At 46.9% G+C, this 16,347-nt stretch overlaps 1 protein-coding gene across 1 annotated transcript in view; it reads left to right on the forward strand.

The window, feature by feature from the left end:
* The window catches only part of ARHGEF26 (Rho guanine nucleotide exchange factor (GEF) 26), a gene marked incomplete at its 5' end in the record, with an annotated part of 36,094 nt that overhangs the window by 4,215 nt on the left and 15,532 nt on the right, over positions 1-16,347 (forward strand). The window contains 2 exons of the mRNA XM_010141875.1: positions 3,784-3,840; positions 6,921-7,081. Of these exons, the coding sequence (XP_010140177.1) occupies positions 3,784-3,840; positions 6,921-7,081 (218 nt within the window). The remainder of the gene's footprint in view (positions 1-3,783; positions 3,841-6,920; positions 7,082-16,347) is intronic.

Raw genomic sequence — 16,347 nt, forward strand, 5'->3', positions numbered from 1 at the left:
GTCGTGTAGCCAAAGACAGGGGTTCTAAGGACCTACTGAAACAATTTTTACTTGCTGCTGGAGTTTTGGCTGAGGTTGGTCATCTTCTTTTCCCTTCCAAAATACAAGGTGGCTCCAAATATTTTTTTTTTTATCAACAAGTTTGCAAGCGTTCAGATGTTACTAATCCAGTTCCAGAGCTCTCAGTTTAGCTTTTGTGTGGGTTTTATGTAAGGTAACTCCAACAGTTATAGAAGAAAAGTTACTAGAGAAAAGCCTCAGTTGGTGACAAACAGGTTTCTGCTGGACTATTCTCAGTCGCTGTAAGCCAGCTCTGAGGGGATTTGGCTGCACGGAGTTAGTGGAACCTGTTTTAAAAAGCCAAGTGTTAGATGGTGCTGGGTCCTAGGCACAGCCTGTGAAGTGTCTGCAGTGGTTGTTGCTGGGCAGCATCGTTAACCAAGGTAGGATGCGGCTACTTTGAGTGGTAGTGTAATCTTTCTGGCTGTAGTGTGCTAATAATCTGGCACAGTAATGATGCTAGTTGATGTTTCCACAGGCTTTCATCACATGCATGATTTTGAGGCTAAAGAAACTGTAAAAATTCAGTGTTTCTGTGGTTTGTTTTATCCTTCTATCAGTTCTGAGCCTTCTGGAGGGATATCCCTACAAGGGAGGGCTTGGGGCTTTTTCTGGTTTTGTTTATGTAACTTGTAGATTGTTGTAGAGCCTCATCTCTGTGTTGCACGAGGCAGATTATTCCATGACATCACCTAGAATATTTGACAGTGGAGGCTACTGGCTACGTATAAACTATATAGAGAACTAATAGGTAACTAATTTATATTATTGAGCCTCAGCAAGATCTCCTAAGGCTGTTCAGATTGTTTTGAAGAGCTGTCTTACAGCAGTTAAGGTATTGAAATATGAATCCCTCTTTGATTCAGTAGTTATGAAGCAGGCAAGACAATGTGGTTTTGAAAGGATTTGCATTAAATTGTTTTTCAACAAATCAAGTACTTTAAATGTAGTTCGTTTGCTTAATGTTGCAAACAAATTTGTTTATAATGAAGTCAAACTGATTTTTTTCCTGCCTTCTAGGAAACTAGCAGTTAAATGATCCACAGATGAGGGATTTTGGAAGGAATGCTATTCGGTACTAACCATTTCAAAATCACTAATAGCACAGAGATTGTTGCAGTAAGAGATTCCTGAGCCATGCCTGCAGTCACACAAACCAACTCGCTCTTCATGGTTTCTAGCACAGCAAACTGGCTTTGTGTCTTCACGTGGTTGATTTACAAGGTTGGGAGTGGGGAGTACGTGGGAAGAGGTGGTGTGCTGTGGGAATCTGACTCTGGTCATGTCTGTGCTGATAACTCTGGAAAAATTCACGCTGTCAACGGGTATTGAAACAGCGAGCGTGGAATTGTAACAGGAAGTCAGCTGGAGAACGTCAAGGCTTTGGGTCTCAACATATGTTAGGAGAGGAGGAGAATAGTGTGTTTATGGTATGTGTTGGCAGGAAATGGAGGGAAAGGCAGCAGAACAAATCCCCCCCTCCTGCCGGGTGCTGCCTCGGCCGTGCAGGCTGGGCAGCTAACAGCTCTGACCAGACTTGCTTTGAGGGGGTGGTGGAACCTTCATGTTAGGAGCTGTCAAATCCTTTATGATGATAATAACAAAAAGGGGTATTTCTGTCTTCCTGCAGTGTACACACATGAGAAACTAAGATTGAACATTTCAGAGAACATGGAAAGACTCTGAAATAGGGAATATCTATTCCAGTTTCTTTCACATTCCTCTCTTGAATGCTCTTCGTCTGCAGGTGCCTGTTGCAGATCAGAGAGCAGAGGCTGAGCAGATGGCTTGGTAGTGAGCTGCCTTGTCTACCACCTCTGGTCCTTCCAACTTCATCTGTTAACTGAGAAGTTTAATTTAGGGAGAATAACCCGTATTTCTGAAATACGTTCCAAAAGTATCTCTTGGGATGTCTGACTTTCCTGCAGATGACAGGCAGTGGTACTGCCTCATGCACTATATGCGTTCAGCGGGTGCGGACAGTGAAGGTGTGTAGTACTGTGCGTGCAAAGAGTCACAGCATTGGTTAGGCCGGAAGCGACCTCTGAGATCACCTGGTGACCTCACCACCTCCCTGGGCAACCTGTTGCAGAGTTTGACCACTGCATCTGACTGGTGGGCTTTGATCTTAAGCGTCTGGTTTTCCAGGTCCTTGCTATCCAGCCTGGAGAACATGGTGTATGTTTCACTGTTGGCTACTACTGTCAATGCTGCAGTGATTCTTACAAATATTCTTGAGGTCTAGCGCTGGAAGCAGATGCCCCATGGCATGGAAATGCTCATCATTATTGGAGTGTTTAATAGTAACTGGGTGTTTTAGTGTCAAGTCCTCCATCTCGTGCCCAGTAGGTTCAACCTATTTCCGTAGGGCTGCATCAGGATTTTGCATGTTCTCTCAACTGCTGTCTCTAACCTGAAACTCCCCCCAAGCTTCGCTCATCGTGTGTTTCACTTTCCTGATCGTCTCTTTCTCTGGTTTGGAACAAGTGTGGTTGTGATTTTTCTTGTTCATTTACAAAGCTGCTGCAAGTTGCTTTACTGAGCCGCTTGCACTGTCACCTTTCCATGGCTGCCTCTTCCCTGTGGTGTCACACAAAAACTGCCCGGCTTTACTGTCCAGGGTGTGCAGAGCTTACCTCTGCACAAGTTCTTGTTTTTCTGGCAGTGTCAAAGGGTTTATGGTGCAGTCTCTTACTGTCTTTCTCAAAGAAATATTTCTGGTGAGTTCCCTCCTGCAGCACCTCCTCGTTTTGGAGGAACTGCTTGTATGTACCCACAGCGTTGACCTGTCGTTCCTTCATCTGCTCCTCCTCGTCTCCATGGTTGAGTCAGTCTTAACTGAGCTGCTGGAAAAAGCAGTGTGCCAAAAATTGTCTCCGTGTTCAGGCCTCTCTGGAAGTGTTGCCATTGATCATAAGGTTGAGCCATCTGCTCTCGTGATAATTTTCTACCTGTGTTTTGTATGTACACACCCATACGTGCCTGAGTAACGATCACAAAACATAGCCACAGGTTTGGAACGTGAATGCAGCAGTTTCCACGTTGACAGTGTGAAATGTGCAGTTGCTGTGAAGAGGAAGCATAGCAATCTCTGGGATATCTTCCTCGGTGTTTCTTGTGTCAGCCCGTTTTTAGAAGATTCTTCCGCTGCACCCAGCAAAAAGTGACGAGACGCTGCCTGGAGAGCGCTCTAAGGCGGCCATTGTGTTAGCTGAGAGGTGATTCAGTAGCTGAAGATAACAGCAGTAATTAGTGCCCGCGTGGTGTTGCCGTGCGGGGGCTGCGGTGGCATCAGAACCTGTAACTTGGGGTCAAGAGAACAATTGCTGGAGCACGTGGGGTTGTTACTGGTGTACGTATATCTGTGTGTCTGTAGGTACCTGCGTGTTGTGTTTGAGGGTTGAGAGGAGAGAGCAGTTCTGTGTGAGTGTAAAATCCAGGGAGGTGGTGCAAGGTGACTGTGGTTCAACTGTGCCTGCTTTTGCCACAGGAGTTCTGTGTTTGTGTCTCGGGGTAGTTTTCAATGACATTATTTAGTTCTTTTGATAAGCCAAATGACAGACGTTACTGACCTAATGTTTTTGTATTTCTGCTGGTTCACTGCTGTCTTTCTGAAGTGGACAGATTCTTCAGCTGAATTCTTCCTGCAGTGTTTTGATAGTCCTGTATTTTTTTATCACGTTTTTCTACAAAAGATGTTAAAAATTTTCATTTATTTTTTAGGTGAAGAAGAATGGATTAACGGAAGCGATCAGCCAGGAAGAGAGAAAAAGACAGGAGGTACTCTTTAAAGTGACACATTCCTTTCGTTGATGGTTTAGGGCTGTGCTGCGTGCCTGATTTACAGCTTTCTTGTTGATAAGGAGTCAAGTTCATCACACTGCTTCCTGTCCTAGAGTGAAGTGTCTTCTCTCCTCAGGGAGAATAAATAAAACCAGTCTGTTGCTGGTGTGCGTGTGTCCCTGCCCCAGCTCTCCTGCCCGCACCTGTGGGTCTTGCTGGAGGATGGTTCCTTGCTATGCTCGCTCCAGTCACTGCTGTGTGCTGAACTGGGGAGGTGTGGAATTCACCCTCCCTTCACAGAGGGTATGAGGTGGCACAGAAATGTTGAAGGCAGTAAGGAACAAAGACCAGTTCTTTACACTGGCCCTTAGCTGTAACTAATCCTCTGAACAGTTCTGGGCACGGGAGCATCGTGTACCTGGTGGAACTAACCTTTTTCCTTTCACGCTGAGGTGCGGTAGGTGCATCCGTGCTGTTCAGTACACCCAGCAGCAGCAGGTACTGATGGGTTCTCTTTTCTCTCTCTGTCTCTGTCCTCTTTGTTCCTTTTGTCCACTTTATCTGCTTTACCCTCCCTCCTCACTTGCAGGGCCTATATCACAGTGAATGAGAGGTGTTGAACAGAATAGCCTGACCTAGCCAGCTACATACCTGCACTGCTTGAGGTATGTCCTTCCACAGGAAGAAACCCAAGTGTTTGTGAACAGAATCGCTGTAGCATTACCCTGCATGGTGATTTGTTCCAGTGTCTCCGTTTCGCTTCAGGACATACCTCAGTGAGCCCTGCTGGGGGTTTCTGTGAAGGCCACAGATGTGTACTGCAAACCTGCAATATTAATATATCTATGTGACTATAGCTGTCGTGTTCATATGTGAAATGCATCTCATATTGCATACATGACGTTTATACAGTACTTGGGGAGGTCTTTATAATGCCACATCTCTTTGGCTGTCTGCTTTTGCTGTTTGGAGGAAGAGGCTGTGCAGCAGTTTGGTCCGTGTGTTCTGCTTTTCTCTCTCTTCCTGCTGGGAAGCTTTGAGACTCGAGGCATTTATTTCAGTCATAACCTTTTAGGAGCCTTCACCTATGTTTGCTGGAGTCATATTTGCATCCTTTCAGATTGAACAAGTTCTTTAGGTGCCTTTTAAATATAAAGTCTTTAAGGTTACCAAAAATGTTTTCAAGCCCAGTGGGTTATTTGAATATTAGAGGCACATTCTTTCAGAGAGAGCCTAAACAAACATTCTTAAGATCTAGTTGTACTACTAAGTTGTGCTTTTGCTGCATTTCTTTTAAATTGCCTTTCTTTCTTTATCTATTCTTTAAATTGCTTTTTAGAGCCCTCTAGGTTGTTTTTGCCATCGTAATACATTGTCACTGCTGAAAAAAAGAATTTTTTTGCTCACTGCTTGATGAACTGTCAATGTCAAGCATTCGCACACATCCTGTCTTTCAGAACATGTCAGTGAGATGGATATCTGTGCGTCTTTCATCTGAAGAAAATGTGTTGTATAGACAGGCTGGTTGGAACTAAAACCATTTCCAATAGATCTTTTCTTGCAAGCTGGATGCTCTGATGGTGTCTGTGTGTGCAAACCTTGCTAACACCAGCGGAATTCCCTAGACTTGACTCCATAGGAAATCCCGTGGACAGGTGTCCCCAGCAGGACGTTGGGCATTTCTCCCTGGCATGGTTTGTCTCAACTGGCGATTAGGAATGTTCAGGAGGGCCACCTCCAACCTTCCTGTAGTCTCCCTTCCTTTGTACTCTGTGATGGAAGAGCAGGCTTTCTCTAGAGCACACGCATCAGACCAGCTAAGCGAGCTCCTCCTGTAGACCAGGAGCCTCAAGACCCTTGCCCTGTCCCCCCTGTGCTGGTGGAGCCACAGGCACTGATCTTTCTAAATACCCAGCTCTGCACTGTTGCGTTTAAAGTATCTGTTTCCCCTTTGGGATGAGAACGTTTAGAGAAGTGATGAGTAATGAAATTACACGTGCCAAGTATTAACGTTAGTTACCCCTAGAACCAAGCTGTGTCACCTCCGCTGGGTTAGCAGAGCTGGGTGGTGGCACTGCTGACAGATGTGACGTGGTGAGCTCATGACAGAAGGATTCAGGAAAACGATGTCATTTTTTTGTGTGTGTATATATATATATGGGAACTGTTAGATTATAACACCACATAGAGCCTGGAGAGGTGAAAGATGGCTAAAAGCTGAGTAGGTTCTGCAGGAGAGATGAAAACTGCTGGTGGAACACCTGTGTGGATTTCAGAGGAGTCCATTGACAGTTTGCGTTGTGCATCAGGCAGCTGATGGAAGTTACAGTGGCGACTCTTTAAGTGGGAGGGCGATAAAAGAGAGGCGGCATGTTTGGGAGGTGAGGGAATGTTCAGGAGGTCGGTCTGTCTGGTGTCTGGGCACTAATCTCACTGAAGGGGACTGCCTGCTGCCCCTCCCGCCTGCTCTGCCTCCAGGCTCTGTCCCTGCACAGGCAGCTCCGCTTCTCGTGTGCCTGCTCCTGAGTACATGCTTTGAAAGGGATCACTGCTGAGATACCCCAGAACCTGAAGTTTGCACAGGGTTTTGCTCTTCTGCAGCTGCTTGAGCACAGAGTTCTCGTACCTGAGAACGCTTTCAAGTCAATAACTCGGCAGCTTCTGTTTAAAAAGGGCAGAAGCAAATACAGCTGGTCAGCAGTAGTGTGACTGATAAGAAGCTGCCGGAACCAGATCACAGGAACAGACATGGGTTTTTTAATTTAAAAAAACCAAACCACCCCAAACCCACCTCTCAGGAGGCTGAATGGGGAGTGACTACAGTTGCTGCTAAGTTTTTTGTCCTCAAACTCTGTTTGCAGTTGCATTGGAAAGTCTATATTCAGACTTTAAAAAAAAAAGTTATTTTTCTAGTATTAAATCACTGATTTTTAAGTAACTGATGCAACTCTAGTGGAAATGAGTATTTATGTTACAATCTCCAGCTGACACCCAGTAATTCTCTTTGCAGCCTCCTCCACTTTTCCTTTTAAAGGCCAGTCCATTGTAAATCTTTTCTTCCCCCCTCCTCTTTGCAGGCGATATTTGAAGTGATCTCTTCTGAGCATTCATACTTGCTGAGCTTGGAGATTCTGATCCGGATGTTTAAAAATTCCAGGGAGCTGAGCCTCACAATGACCAAAACGGAGAGCCATCATCTCTTCTCCAACATCACAGACGTTTACGAAGCAAGCAAAAGGTGAGTGTAGTGATGCAATTTCACACCTTTTTTAAATTCAGAAATTATAAGTGATTTACAATACTTATGTTTGATTGTCCCTGGGGATGGTGACTGGTAGTGAAAATATCCTTCAAGCAAATAATGCAGTGTGCAACGTGGTATCTTCAGTATTAGCGCAAAACAAAGGAACACTGCAAAAATTAAGGCCTGGCAATTTAAGAGTGAGAAGTCAAGTGTTAATATACAGAGTCTCAGCTTTCTGTAAGCTGTGACTAAATTAGAATGGGATTTGATTCTCTGCTCTCTGAGAGACTAGGACGTGGGTGCTCTGCAGTGCTAAAGAACTGTTCTGTACAATACAAACTGGTGAGGCGGCGTTTCGCTCACCATTGAGTCTGGCTTTGTGATGGGAGTAAACCCCTGTTTGTTGGGGTTGTGTTTTCCTTACGGACCCCCGAGGCATCTCCTGGAAGAGCAGATCTTTGGCTGCGACTGATCCCGGGGAGTGTCTGCAGACTAGGCTGTGCCACCCCGGCACTCCCATGTGCTCTCTCGCTCTTACTGGGAAAAACCTTGGCTTTTCTTGCTGGTGTACTCTCCAGCTTAGAGCTGAACGCTGTTTGCTGTTCTGGCTGTACTGATGGAGTGAGGAGAGTGTACAGGTAGGCTGAACTGGAGATAGCTGGTTATTATTTTAAAACCTGTTTGAACAGAAAAGCAAGTTCCTTCCTGGAACCTCAAGGAACTGTTTCACAGTGGTCACCATTTCTTGTATGCCGGTTTGATGATGGAAGATAAAAACCGTGGTGGACACAATCGTACCTTGCCGTGAGGTTTGAGCTCACCTTTAACGGGGTAGCAATGGTGTTAGTGTTTGTGAGAGGGGAGGAAGAAACATAGTGTACTGTAGTAGAAATAAGTATCCTTCATATTTGTTCCTGAGCTAAATGTGACACACTAAACATTCATACCTAGTCTTTATCCAATTAAGCTTAGCCTGCCCTTATTAAACCGTTAGAAATCAAGCACGAGTTTCCTGCTTGCCCTAAAGAACTGGCTCTGGCCAGTGTTGCCCTTAACAGGTTGATCGTTGTTTACTGTGTGCCGAGTACTGAATGTGCAGGGTACTGGCTGCGGCATCTCTTGTGTAAACAGTGGAGGCTGCCTGCTGCCTCGGCATGGCACGGGGCAGCCACAGCACCTCGCACCAGGCACTCCCATTTCTGCTAAAAGTGATCTGCTGTGCTTTTATTTACTTACTCATTTATTATTTTGGGTAAGTACAAAGTCAATAACCAGAAAAACGGACGCCCTAGAAATGGTGCCCAATGCGCAGGAAATGTTGGCAGATCTTGCACGATACAAGTGCTGCAGAGTCCCTTTGGTGATGGCTAATGGCCACTGCCAGCAGCGCTGGCACAGGACGCTCATGTGTTGTACGGGCACTGGGTGTGCTTCAGGGCTGTGAATGCTTCTAACTCCTTTTCAAAAAGCTATTCAATGGCCTCTGCTCCATTTTCCTCGCCCGGTTTGTAGCAGTGTTAGCAGGTGGATTGCTGTGGTCTGTGTAACGCACTGAGCTTCTCTTCTTATGCCTTGTCTCCAGTTTGCAGTTGAGCACAATGGCTGAAGGATGCGCATGGCCTAGTTCAGATCCTGATGGCTCTTAACTGTACAACTTCAAATGTTCCTCTCTGCCTGTGGGACAGGATCATTCATGTCTGCCTGGTTTCAGAAGAGGGGCTGATGGTTGGGTCAGGAATCTGTCAGGCTGGGAACATTTCTGGAGGTGGTCCTCCCTGCCTTTGCAGCTTTTTTTCTTTTTCGTTCCCTTTTCTTTTATCCTCTTTGTTTCTTTCTTGTAAAAATCATGATGTTCTGAATTCTTTAGCATTAAACCCACATTTACCTTTGTGGAACTGCTCAAGTTCCATGTTCCCAGTTACTGTAACGGCATTTCTTGGCTTCTATTCCCGTGCAGTCTCTGGACTTCTGTATCTCTTGTGCAGTAGTTTAACTTTATCTTCTGAAGTTAAAGCAGTAATAGGGTTGTGGTTTGTGGAGCGTGCATGTGAGAATCTGATGTGTTGGGTCGAGTGCAAGGCTAATTCAGGAGCTATGTGCTGGGTGGACATTGGATTCATTCGGTGTACCTTCGTTTCTCCATCGTGCCTTCCCTTCTGCTGCTCTCGTAGCTGCCATCGAACTCTCATAGCAGTTGGCTGTTGTCTGACTCCCCAGCTGCCCTGGGGACAAGAGCTGTGTGACAGCCGTGTCTGGGAGCGCAGGTGGCTGCAGCCCTTCTCTCCAGGACCAGCACCAGTAGCGCTTTCCGAAGGCTTTGCTGCGTGAAATGCGGGTTGCAGAAGTAAAGCATGAGGAGCCCCTGCTTTGCTAGGCAGATGCTGGTGTCACAGAGCCATCGGGTGCTAGAGGGTAGCTGCTGTCGTTTGTAGCAGTAGATCCGTGGTGGGTTAGCCGGCAGCCTTGGCATCTCCGCCAGGCTCTTCCTGTAAGACCCAGCTGGGCCTGCTTCTGTAGCTGTGTGAGTGGGGGGTGGTTGGGTGTTCCTCTGATCCCTGAAACCCACTTCAAAATTTCTCACTCAGAATATTTAAAGCAGAGATGGGGGTGGGGAGAGCAGTATTTTAGGGAAATTCTTATAACCCTTTTGATTAATAGTCTTCAAAGGAAGTGGGAGGGGACAAACCAAAAAGGAAGAATGGAAAAATACCACACTAGCCTAAAATTACCATCGTATTCTTTCTTGTCTGGGAAGTCTAATGGTTTAAGAACTTTGGTTTTTATAACTTGGGGTAAAACCAGAATTCATAACTCCTTTTTAAACTTAAATGAAAACATACTTTGTTTCCCGAGTTATGCAATACTGTTAAACCGTAACCAAACTTCAGGCTGGCTTTCTGCAGCCTTGTTTGTGTAAATAACGAAAGTGATTTTGAAACAGAAGCCTCTTCTTCAGTACCTCCAGATGCTTCCCATTTTCAAGGTCTTCCATGGTAGCAAAATCCATGTTTTTGTTACAAAATTGTAATAAAATTGAGCATCTGTTCCATTACACTGTATTTTATGCAGACATTACCTAAAAATATAATATCTGAGTTTGAGTGTAGTTATCAGTGGTTTGGGTTGGTCAGACAGAAGCTTGGTGAGCTGAAGAACGTGAACTGATAAAAATCCTATCTTTAGTCAAAATTGCTTAAAGCTTATATCTAGGAACTTTGACTTGGAACATGTTCAGTGGAAACTCTCCAGAAACCCCCAGATAGGCTTCTGGTGCCTGACGGGGCCATTCTGCTGGAACAAAGCTGCCTTTGTTGGAAGCAGAATACAGACAGCAGAGCCTGACCCTGCTTTCGGGAGCTTGCTGGAATGTCTCTCACATGGGAGAGCAGATCAGAATAATCTGTGCAGCAAATGACATGTTCAGGTGTTAAACCATCTTAAGGTGCCTTTAGAAAGCGTAAGCCTTGTGTTGTGTGTTTGCCTGTATGTGTGACGGGGAGTTGGTGTCTCATATGGTGCAGCCTGAGTCAGCCAGAGCTGTTAGCTGGGAGTGTGAGCTGATGGGGGTGCCGAGAGCTGGGTCGTTCAGCCTGTGTGGTCTGCAGACACTGCAGTCAGTCTCCCCATGGAGAGCAGCTCGGTCCCTGGGGCACGAGAGGTCAGCTTCCCAAGAGCCCGGCTTGGGAAAGAGGAGTCCCAGGGGGATCGGTGAGGTGTTCCAAAGAACAATTGGTCTGGCAGCTCCTGTCACCATAGACGGAGGAGAAAGGACAGCTTTGGCATGTCGTTTTGCTCTCTGCTGTCAGACCAGCCAACGGCCAAAAGCCTGAGGCATTGGCAGGAAAAGGAGCCTTCCAGCGGCACCCAGAGCCTCTCTGTCCGGAGGGTGTCTGTGCTTCCTTCCCTGCAGAGCGTCACCAGCACCGTCGTATGAAAGTAGCACCGCACAGGTCTCTCAGCAGCTGTGCTGTGTCGTTGGGTCTTGCAGGGTTTGCTCTAGGAACAAACCTTCCACCAATTTTCAGATTTACTGTTGCGACAGGAAGCACGAAAGAGGAAAACTGTATTTATCTGCATATTTCTTTGGTAGTTCAGCAGCTGTTCGAACTTGTGCCTTTGTGTTCTTCATAGAGACTAAGCCATGCGGAAGCAGTAGCTGAGAGCAAGCGGTAAGTCCTCAGTCTGGTGTCACAGAGCTGCCATTGCTCTTCTTTCATGACGAGAACGTGTAGCTTCGAAAAGGCACCGAGTTGTTCGTGGGTCTAGAAGTGTGTGTTCAGCAATGCTGTCATGGTGGGAGGATGTATGTGCGTTCCTTGGTTCCTCTCCTGTATCATCAGGCCCATGTGCTTTGTTTAAAGGGGATTTTACACCTCGAATGCGTGAAATGTTCTGCAGGCGGATGAGTTACGCTGCATTGCTCCATGTTACTCTGGACAGCGTGCGGTTGGGCTGTGCAGGTCTATTCCGAGGGAGTCTTGTCTGTCCTCCAGTAACTTCTGCTGTGGATGTGGCTGGATCAACATGAAGATCACATGTACAGACGTTTACTTGTTTGTTTTACAGACAAAGCAGCTTTGTGTGCAGCAGTATCAAAACCTGCACCTTTCTCCCTGCTAAGGCACGAGTGGTAGTTTGCTGCCCCGGATAACTCCTGTGTAGGAAAGAGGCTGAAATGCCCCTTGGCCTTCCCTGTGACAGGCGTTGCTGCTAACGGCGCCTGGGACGGGCTGTGAAGCGGCATAACCTGGTGATGAAGACTCTTGCACTTTGACCTTCCCTTCAGTTCTGGAAGTCAGGCAGTTGCCAGCTTGGCACAGAAGCCCTTGTTCACCTGGGCGTGTTTGCGGTCTGCCTCGTGCAGGGCCGCTGGGAGGTGCTGGGAGGTTCTGGGAGGAAGTGGGGCAGGAGCCTGATGGGAGAATTGGTTATTTGAAAGGAAATGACAAATTCCAGACTAGATCTGGAGAGTTTCCTGGACACGCTCTAAATCACCGTTATTTCTAGATGGTGGTGGAGAGTTCCCTGGCTGAGGCACTTCCCTGAAGACTAAGCAACGCCTAATTCATGTTCTTGTATGGTTCACATTTTTATACGAACAAAAAATTCTTCCCAGATGTCAAGATTTATTAGTTCTCACGCACAGAGTAACAACATCAGTATTTGCTAGTGCAGGCACTTGGTTGTTGTGAAGCCGGGCATTGCAGGTGACACCCCAAGTTTGTAGAGCATGAGACAAGTTACGTGTCGGGTCGTTCTCATCTGTTCTCCAAGGTCTTTGCTGTGTTTGTTAGTTTGTCTGTTTCTAGCAAGCATTTTCCATGGGAATAGCCTCATCCCTGTTGCCTGAAAGTTCACAGAAAGATTGCTAAGTCCATTGTTTGTGACACAAAGTGATGGTTTGGTGCTGTGACAAGTGAGTCTGTAGGTGAGTTCTCAGGAGGACAGGCAGAAGCACCCTGCTGCTTCCGAGGGTAGCACCATTGCTGTGTTCGGCATGGGAAGGGCTTTTAAAATGAAGACTTTGCATAAATCACCCAAAAGACTTACCTTTCCTGGTGCCACAGTGTTCTTTGTGGGTTCATTTGTCAGGGGGTGAGTCAAGGTTTGTTGTTGTGAAATGTGTACGACTGAGCTAGGAGGTGTGAGCACTTCCTGTGATCTTGTGGATCTCGCTGTAACAGACCACTGGCAGTGCTGGCACGGCCTTTTTGTTTGTCTGCCTTGGTGCCAGGATAGCGGCAGCATTGGGAAGGAGAGGGGTTACCATTAGGGCATGGCTCGGGGGCCAGCTTGCTTCAAGCTGTGCCAGCTCACTCCAGAACGAAGGCGCAGGCTGTTGGGGCCTTTTCTTTTCTCGTTCGGCTCGCTAGCAGCTCAGTGGGTATTGCGTAAGAAAGGGTGTTTGTGTGAGCTCAGCTTTACAGAGTCAAGGGTTTAAACGTATGTGGATGTACTGGGAGAGTGGTAACTGCTGTTACAAACCTCTTCATTTCAAACAGTGGCTGGGGGAGGCAGCCCCTCACTCCAAACAGCCTGTGCTCAGCCATTCTGCTGAAAGCTCTTATGCAGTGCAAGAACTCCGTGGAAATAAGGCTGTAATTTTTGCGAATTTTACTATTTTAAATACCACCACCCTCCCCAGTTGTGCTGCAGATGTTGTTAAGCTTCTGTTCCTGATGAGGAGATTCAGGTTTGGAGAGGCTAGTCAGAAACTTTTATTACTTTTATCTGAAGTTCTCTGGAATTGCTTTTTCCAGTGCCCTTATCCTCAAGAGGAGGAAGCTATGTTGTCCTTGCTTCACTTCAGTGGGTTTTTTTCAGTTCCTGGATAGGGATGTGACAGCAGCAGCATCACTATGAAGCCAAATCTGCCTTAGAGTCATCTTTATGACAAATATGCAGGTTATTATAGCTTTGAAAACTCTAACAATAATAATGATGAACTTTTAAATAGGTGCTCGACAAACCAGACCACAGTTCACTTCCCCACCATGGCTTTGACAGCAGTGGACCAGTGTTTCTGTGTCTGTGGCAAGGGACAGAGTGGAGCAGCAGCGCTGGCTGGAGCGGTTGGTGATGGGAAGCTGAAAGTCAGTCCCACCAGCAGCAGGACAGCATCAGATCCATGTGAGAGAACCCCGACTGCAGGAGCGCTATGTAACCCCTGCACAGACCGCTCGGGGTTAGCCCCGCTGTCCCTGCGCCGGCCTGGCGCTGCTGTTCGTGTGCTCTGTCACTGTGCAAACAGAATGAAACCATCTCGCAGGAGCTTGGTCAGAGTTGGGTTTTTCCCTCTGCGCTCTCATGGGTGCTGATCCCCTAGTGCTGGTGTCCCACGCTTCCTTCAGGTTCAGATAGGTTTTTCACCACGGCCGCTCCTTCCCAGTCTCCCCAGAGCTGTCATTGTCCCTGCAGTGACCCTTGATGTGAATAGCTGCGTTAGAGGTTCTGCTCTGCCTCTGACCTTTCTGGATCTTCCTTTTATGTGCTCTCATTTGATTCTGCGTGCTTTTTGCTCCTAGGTAGTAACTGATTCCGTAAGATAATTGTTTTTCTGACTCTAGTTTTGCCTAGTTAAAATCTCTATTACCTGCCTAATTAGATTTTTTTTTAATCCAGTGCAATCTAATTTTGGAATATCCAGATAACAGGATATAACAGTATTCATGAGAGTGTAAGTCCTGGTCAATTAATCTGTATCTAGGGGTGAAGGGAGAGTAGATGTGGAGAAGAGACGTTGACCAAAGTGATTCGTGGCACCTCTTTAGAGCAGAGCTCTGTGATGGGACCTTCGTGGTTGTAAATGAGCCGTTTTTGAGGCCTTATAAATTGTGAATTGTGTGGAGCAGTTCGTAACGATGTGTGTGTTCCGCTGGGCACTCATGTTCATACAGCTGAATTACCTGGAGCATTTGAGGCAGTTGTGGGTATCGGTCATTGAACAAAGCAGTGCCCGTGGGTAGGGAAAATAGCTTGAGAAAATCCTGAGGATGTTGTTGCTGATGGTGATACCAGCCTGTTAATGAGCTGCCCGAAGGTGTGGGAGAACCCCTAACAGGAGCCGCCAAAACCGAGGAGGAGAGACAGAGCTGACTCCAGTGAGTGGTGAGATCTCCAGTGTTTCCAGACCTGGTGCTTCGAAAAGAAACCACGAGGGAAAGAATGAACCTGTGGTTCTTAGTATAGCACATGGCCTGTGGGAGAGGGGGCTTGTGGGGGGTTACAGGCTGCGCCTGTCTTCGAAACAACGAAGGGCAAGAGGGAGGAAATCAAATGCTGTTGTAGGATGCTGTCGGCCTTTCACTTAATTAGATCTAACTCTGACCAGAGAAGTTCTGGATGTAACAAACATTTTAAATCCTCCTGGTACTAAGCAAAAAAAAAAAAGCCACTTACACAGTGCAGGTAACTTGTGGTTGGTTGAATTGAGTGTGATCACTCGATCACTCATGACAGAATCTGTCGTAAAAAGTTTTTGTGATGTGTCCGCTTCACTGATTGTATGTAGTAATCAGCAGATAGGATGCAAAAAAAATTACCAGCTCTGGTTCAAACCCCGGTGTGTGATTCCCAGCAGCATTTCTCACAGGAGGGGTTGTGGCGGTGGGACCTGGGAATGTTGCTTCTCTGCCCATCTCTCTGTTCTTTTTTAAAATCTTCTGCTATCTAAGGTTGTTGCTGTTCCTTACAGTGAGTGGTGAGGTGGTTGATGAAGCACCAGATGAATTCTAACAGTGGAAGGTGCAGCCCAGCGTGGTCAATCACCTTGTCAGTGTGCCGTACCATGCAGCAGGAGATGCGGGGTTTCCTCATTTCCTGAGCAAAGTCAGCTGGCGGCACGGAGAATGTGTGACTGTAAACGTGTCTGAGTGGAAACAAATTCCAGTCGTCTGCAGCTGGTGGTGGTCAGCGCTTGAAATCTGGCTGCTGTGGTCCATGAGAAACTGTAGACTCTGTCGCTCGGGCGCTATTTTTATTTTTCTTTCTTGGACCCCAATGAAATTTCAGGCAACTGTTAACTTTTGTGTTTGTCCATGTATTGCCTGAGTGCGCTTTGCTGGTTAGTGCTGATCTTCCTACTAAAAACCCAGCTATGCAGCGTGACGTGAGTCAGTGCCAACTCACAGGACTCTGTGCTTTCAAACGGGGTGGGGGGCTCTGCCTTCGGAGAGGGGCCGAGCTGTTAAAGATCCCTGCTGCACCCCTGAAAGGGGAGGGGTGGGGAGAGAATGGGCAGGAGGCAGCTCCTGTCTGTCTGCCATTAAATGGTAGTGCAGATCGGGCAGTTCAGGCTGCAGTTCCTGTGTCAGAACTTCAGAAAACAAAACCAAACAAATAAAAACCCCAAATGAAAAACCTCCTCGATGCCTGGACTCAGGGTGACTGAGGGAGCATCTGGCCACTGCTCAATTCAGGCAGCTGCTTCTAAGCACACCTGAGAAACGTCATGGCCTCAGTTAACCCGTGGTGTTAAACACTTGTCTGGTAAACTTCTGCCCACTCTGATCTCCTCTTCTTGCCTGTGGGAGGTCGGTTTGTAAAACAAAAGAACTTCGGTGTTGTGCTTAAAAAAAGGCACGCTGCAAGGTGACAGATGTGAAGAGCCAGTGTTAGCAGTGAGAAAAGGGGATGGCAGGGAGCTGGGGGTTCTTCTAGAGAATCATCTTGTGTGAAGGCTGCAGGCAAGACCACTGTGTGGGTGGTTTTCCACAGCTGCTGGGCCTCCGAGGGTTGCTCTGATGTCAGAGTGTCGGGGC

The sequence above is a fragment of the Buceros rhinoceros genome, unplaced genomic scaffold (genome assembly GCF_000710305.1).
Source record: "Buceros rhinoceros silvestris isolate BGI_N320 unplaced genomic scaffold, ASM71030v1 scaffold9388, whole genome shotgun sequence".
NCBI classification, from domain to species: domain Eukaryota; kingdom Metazoa; phylum Chordata; class Aves; order Bucerotiformes; family Bucerotidae; genus Buceros; species Buceros rhinoceros.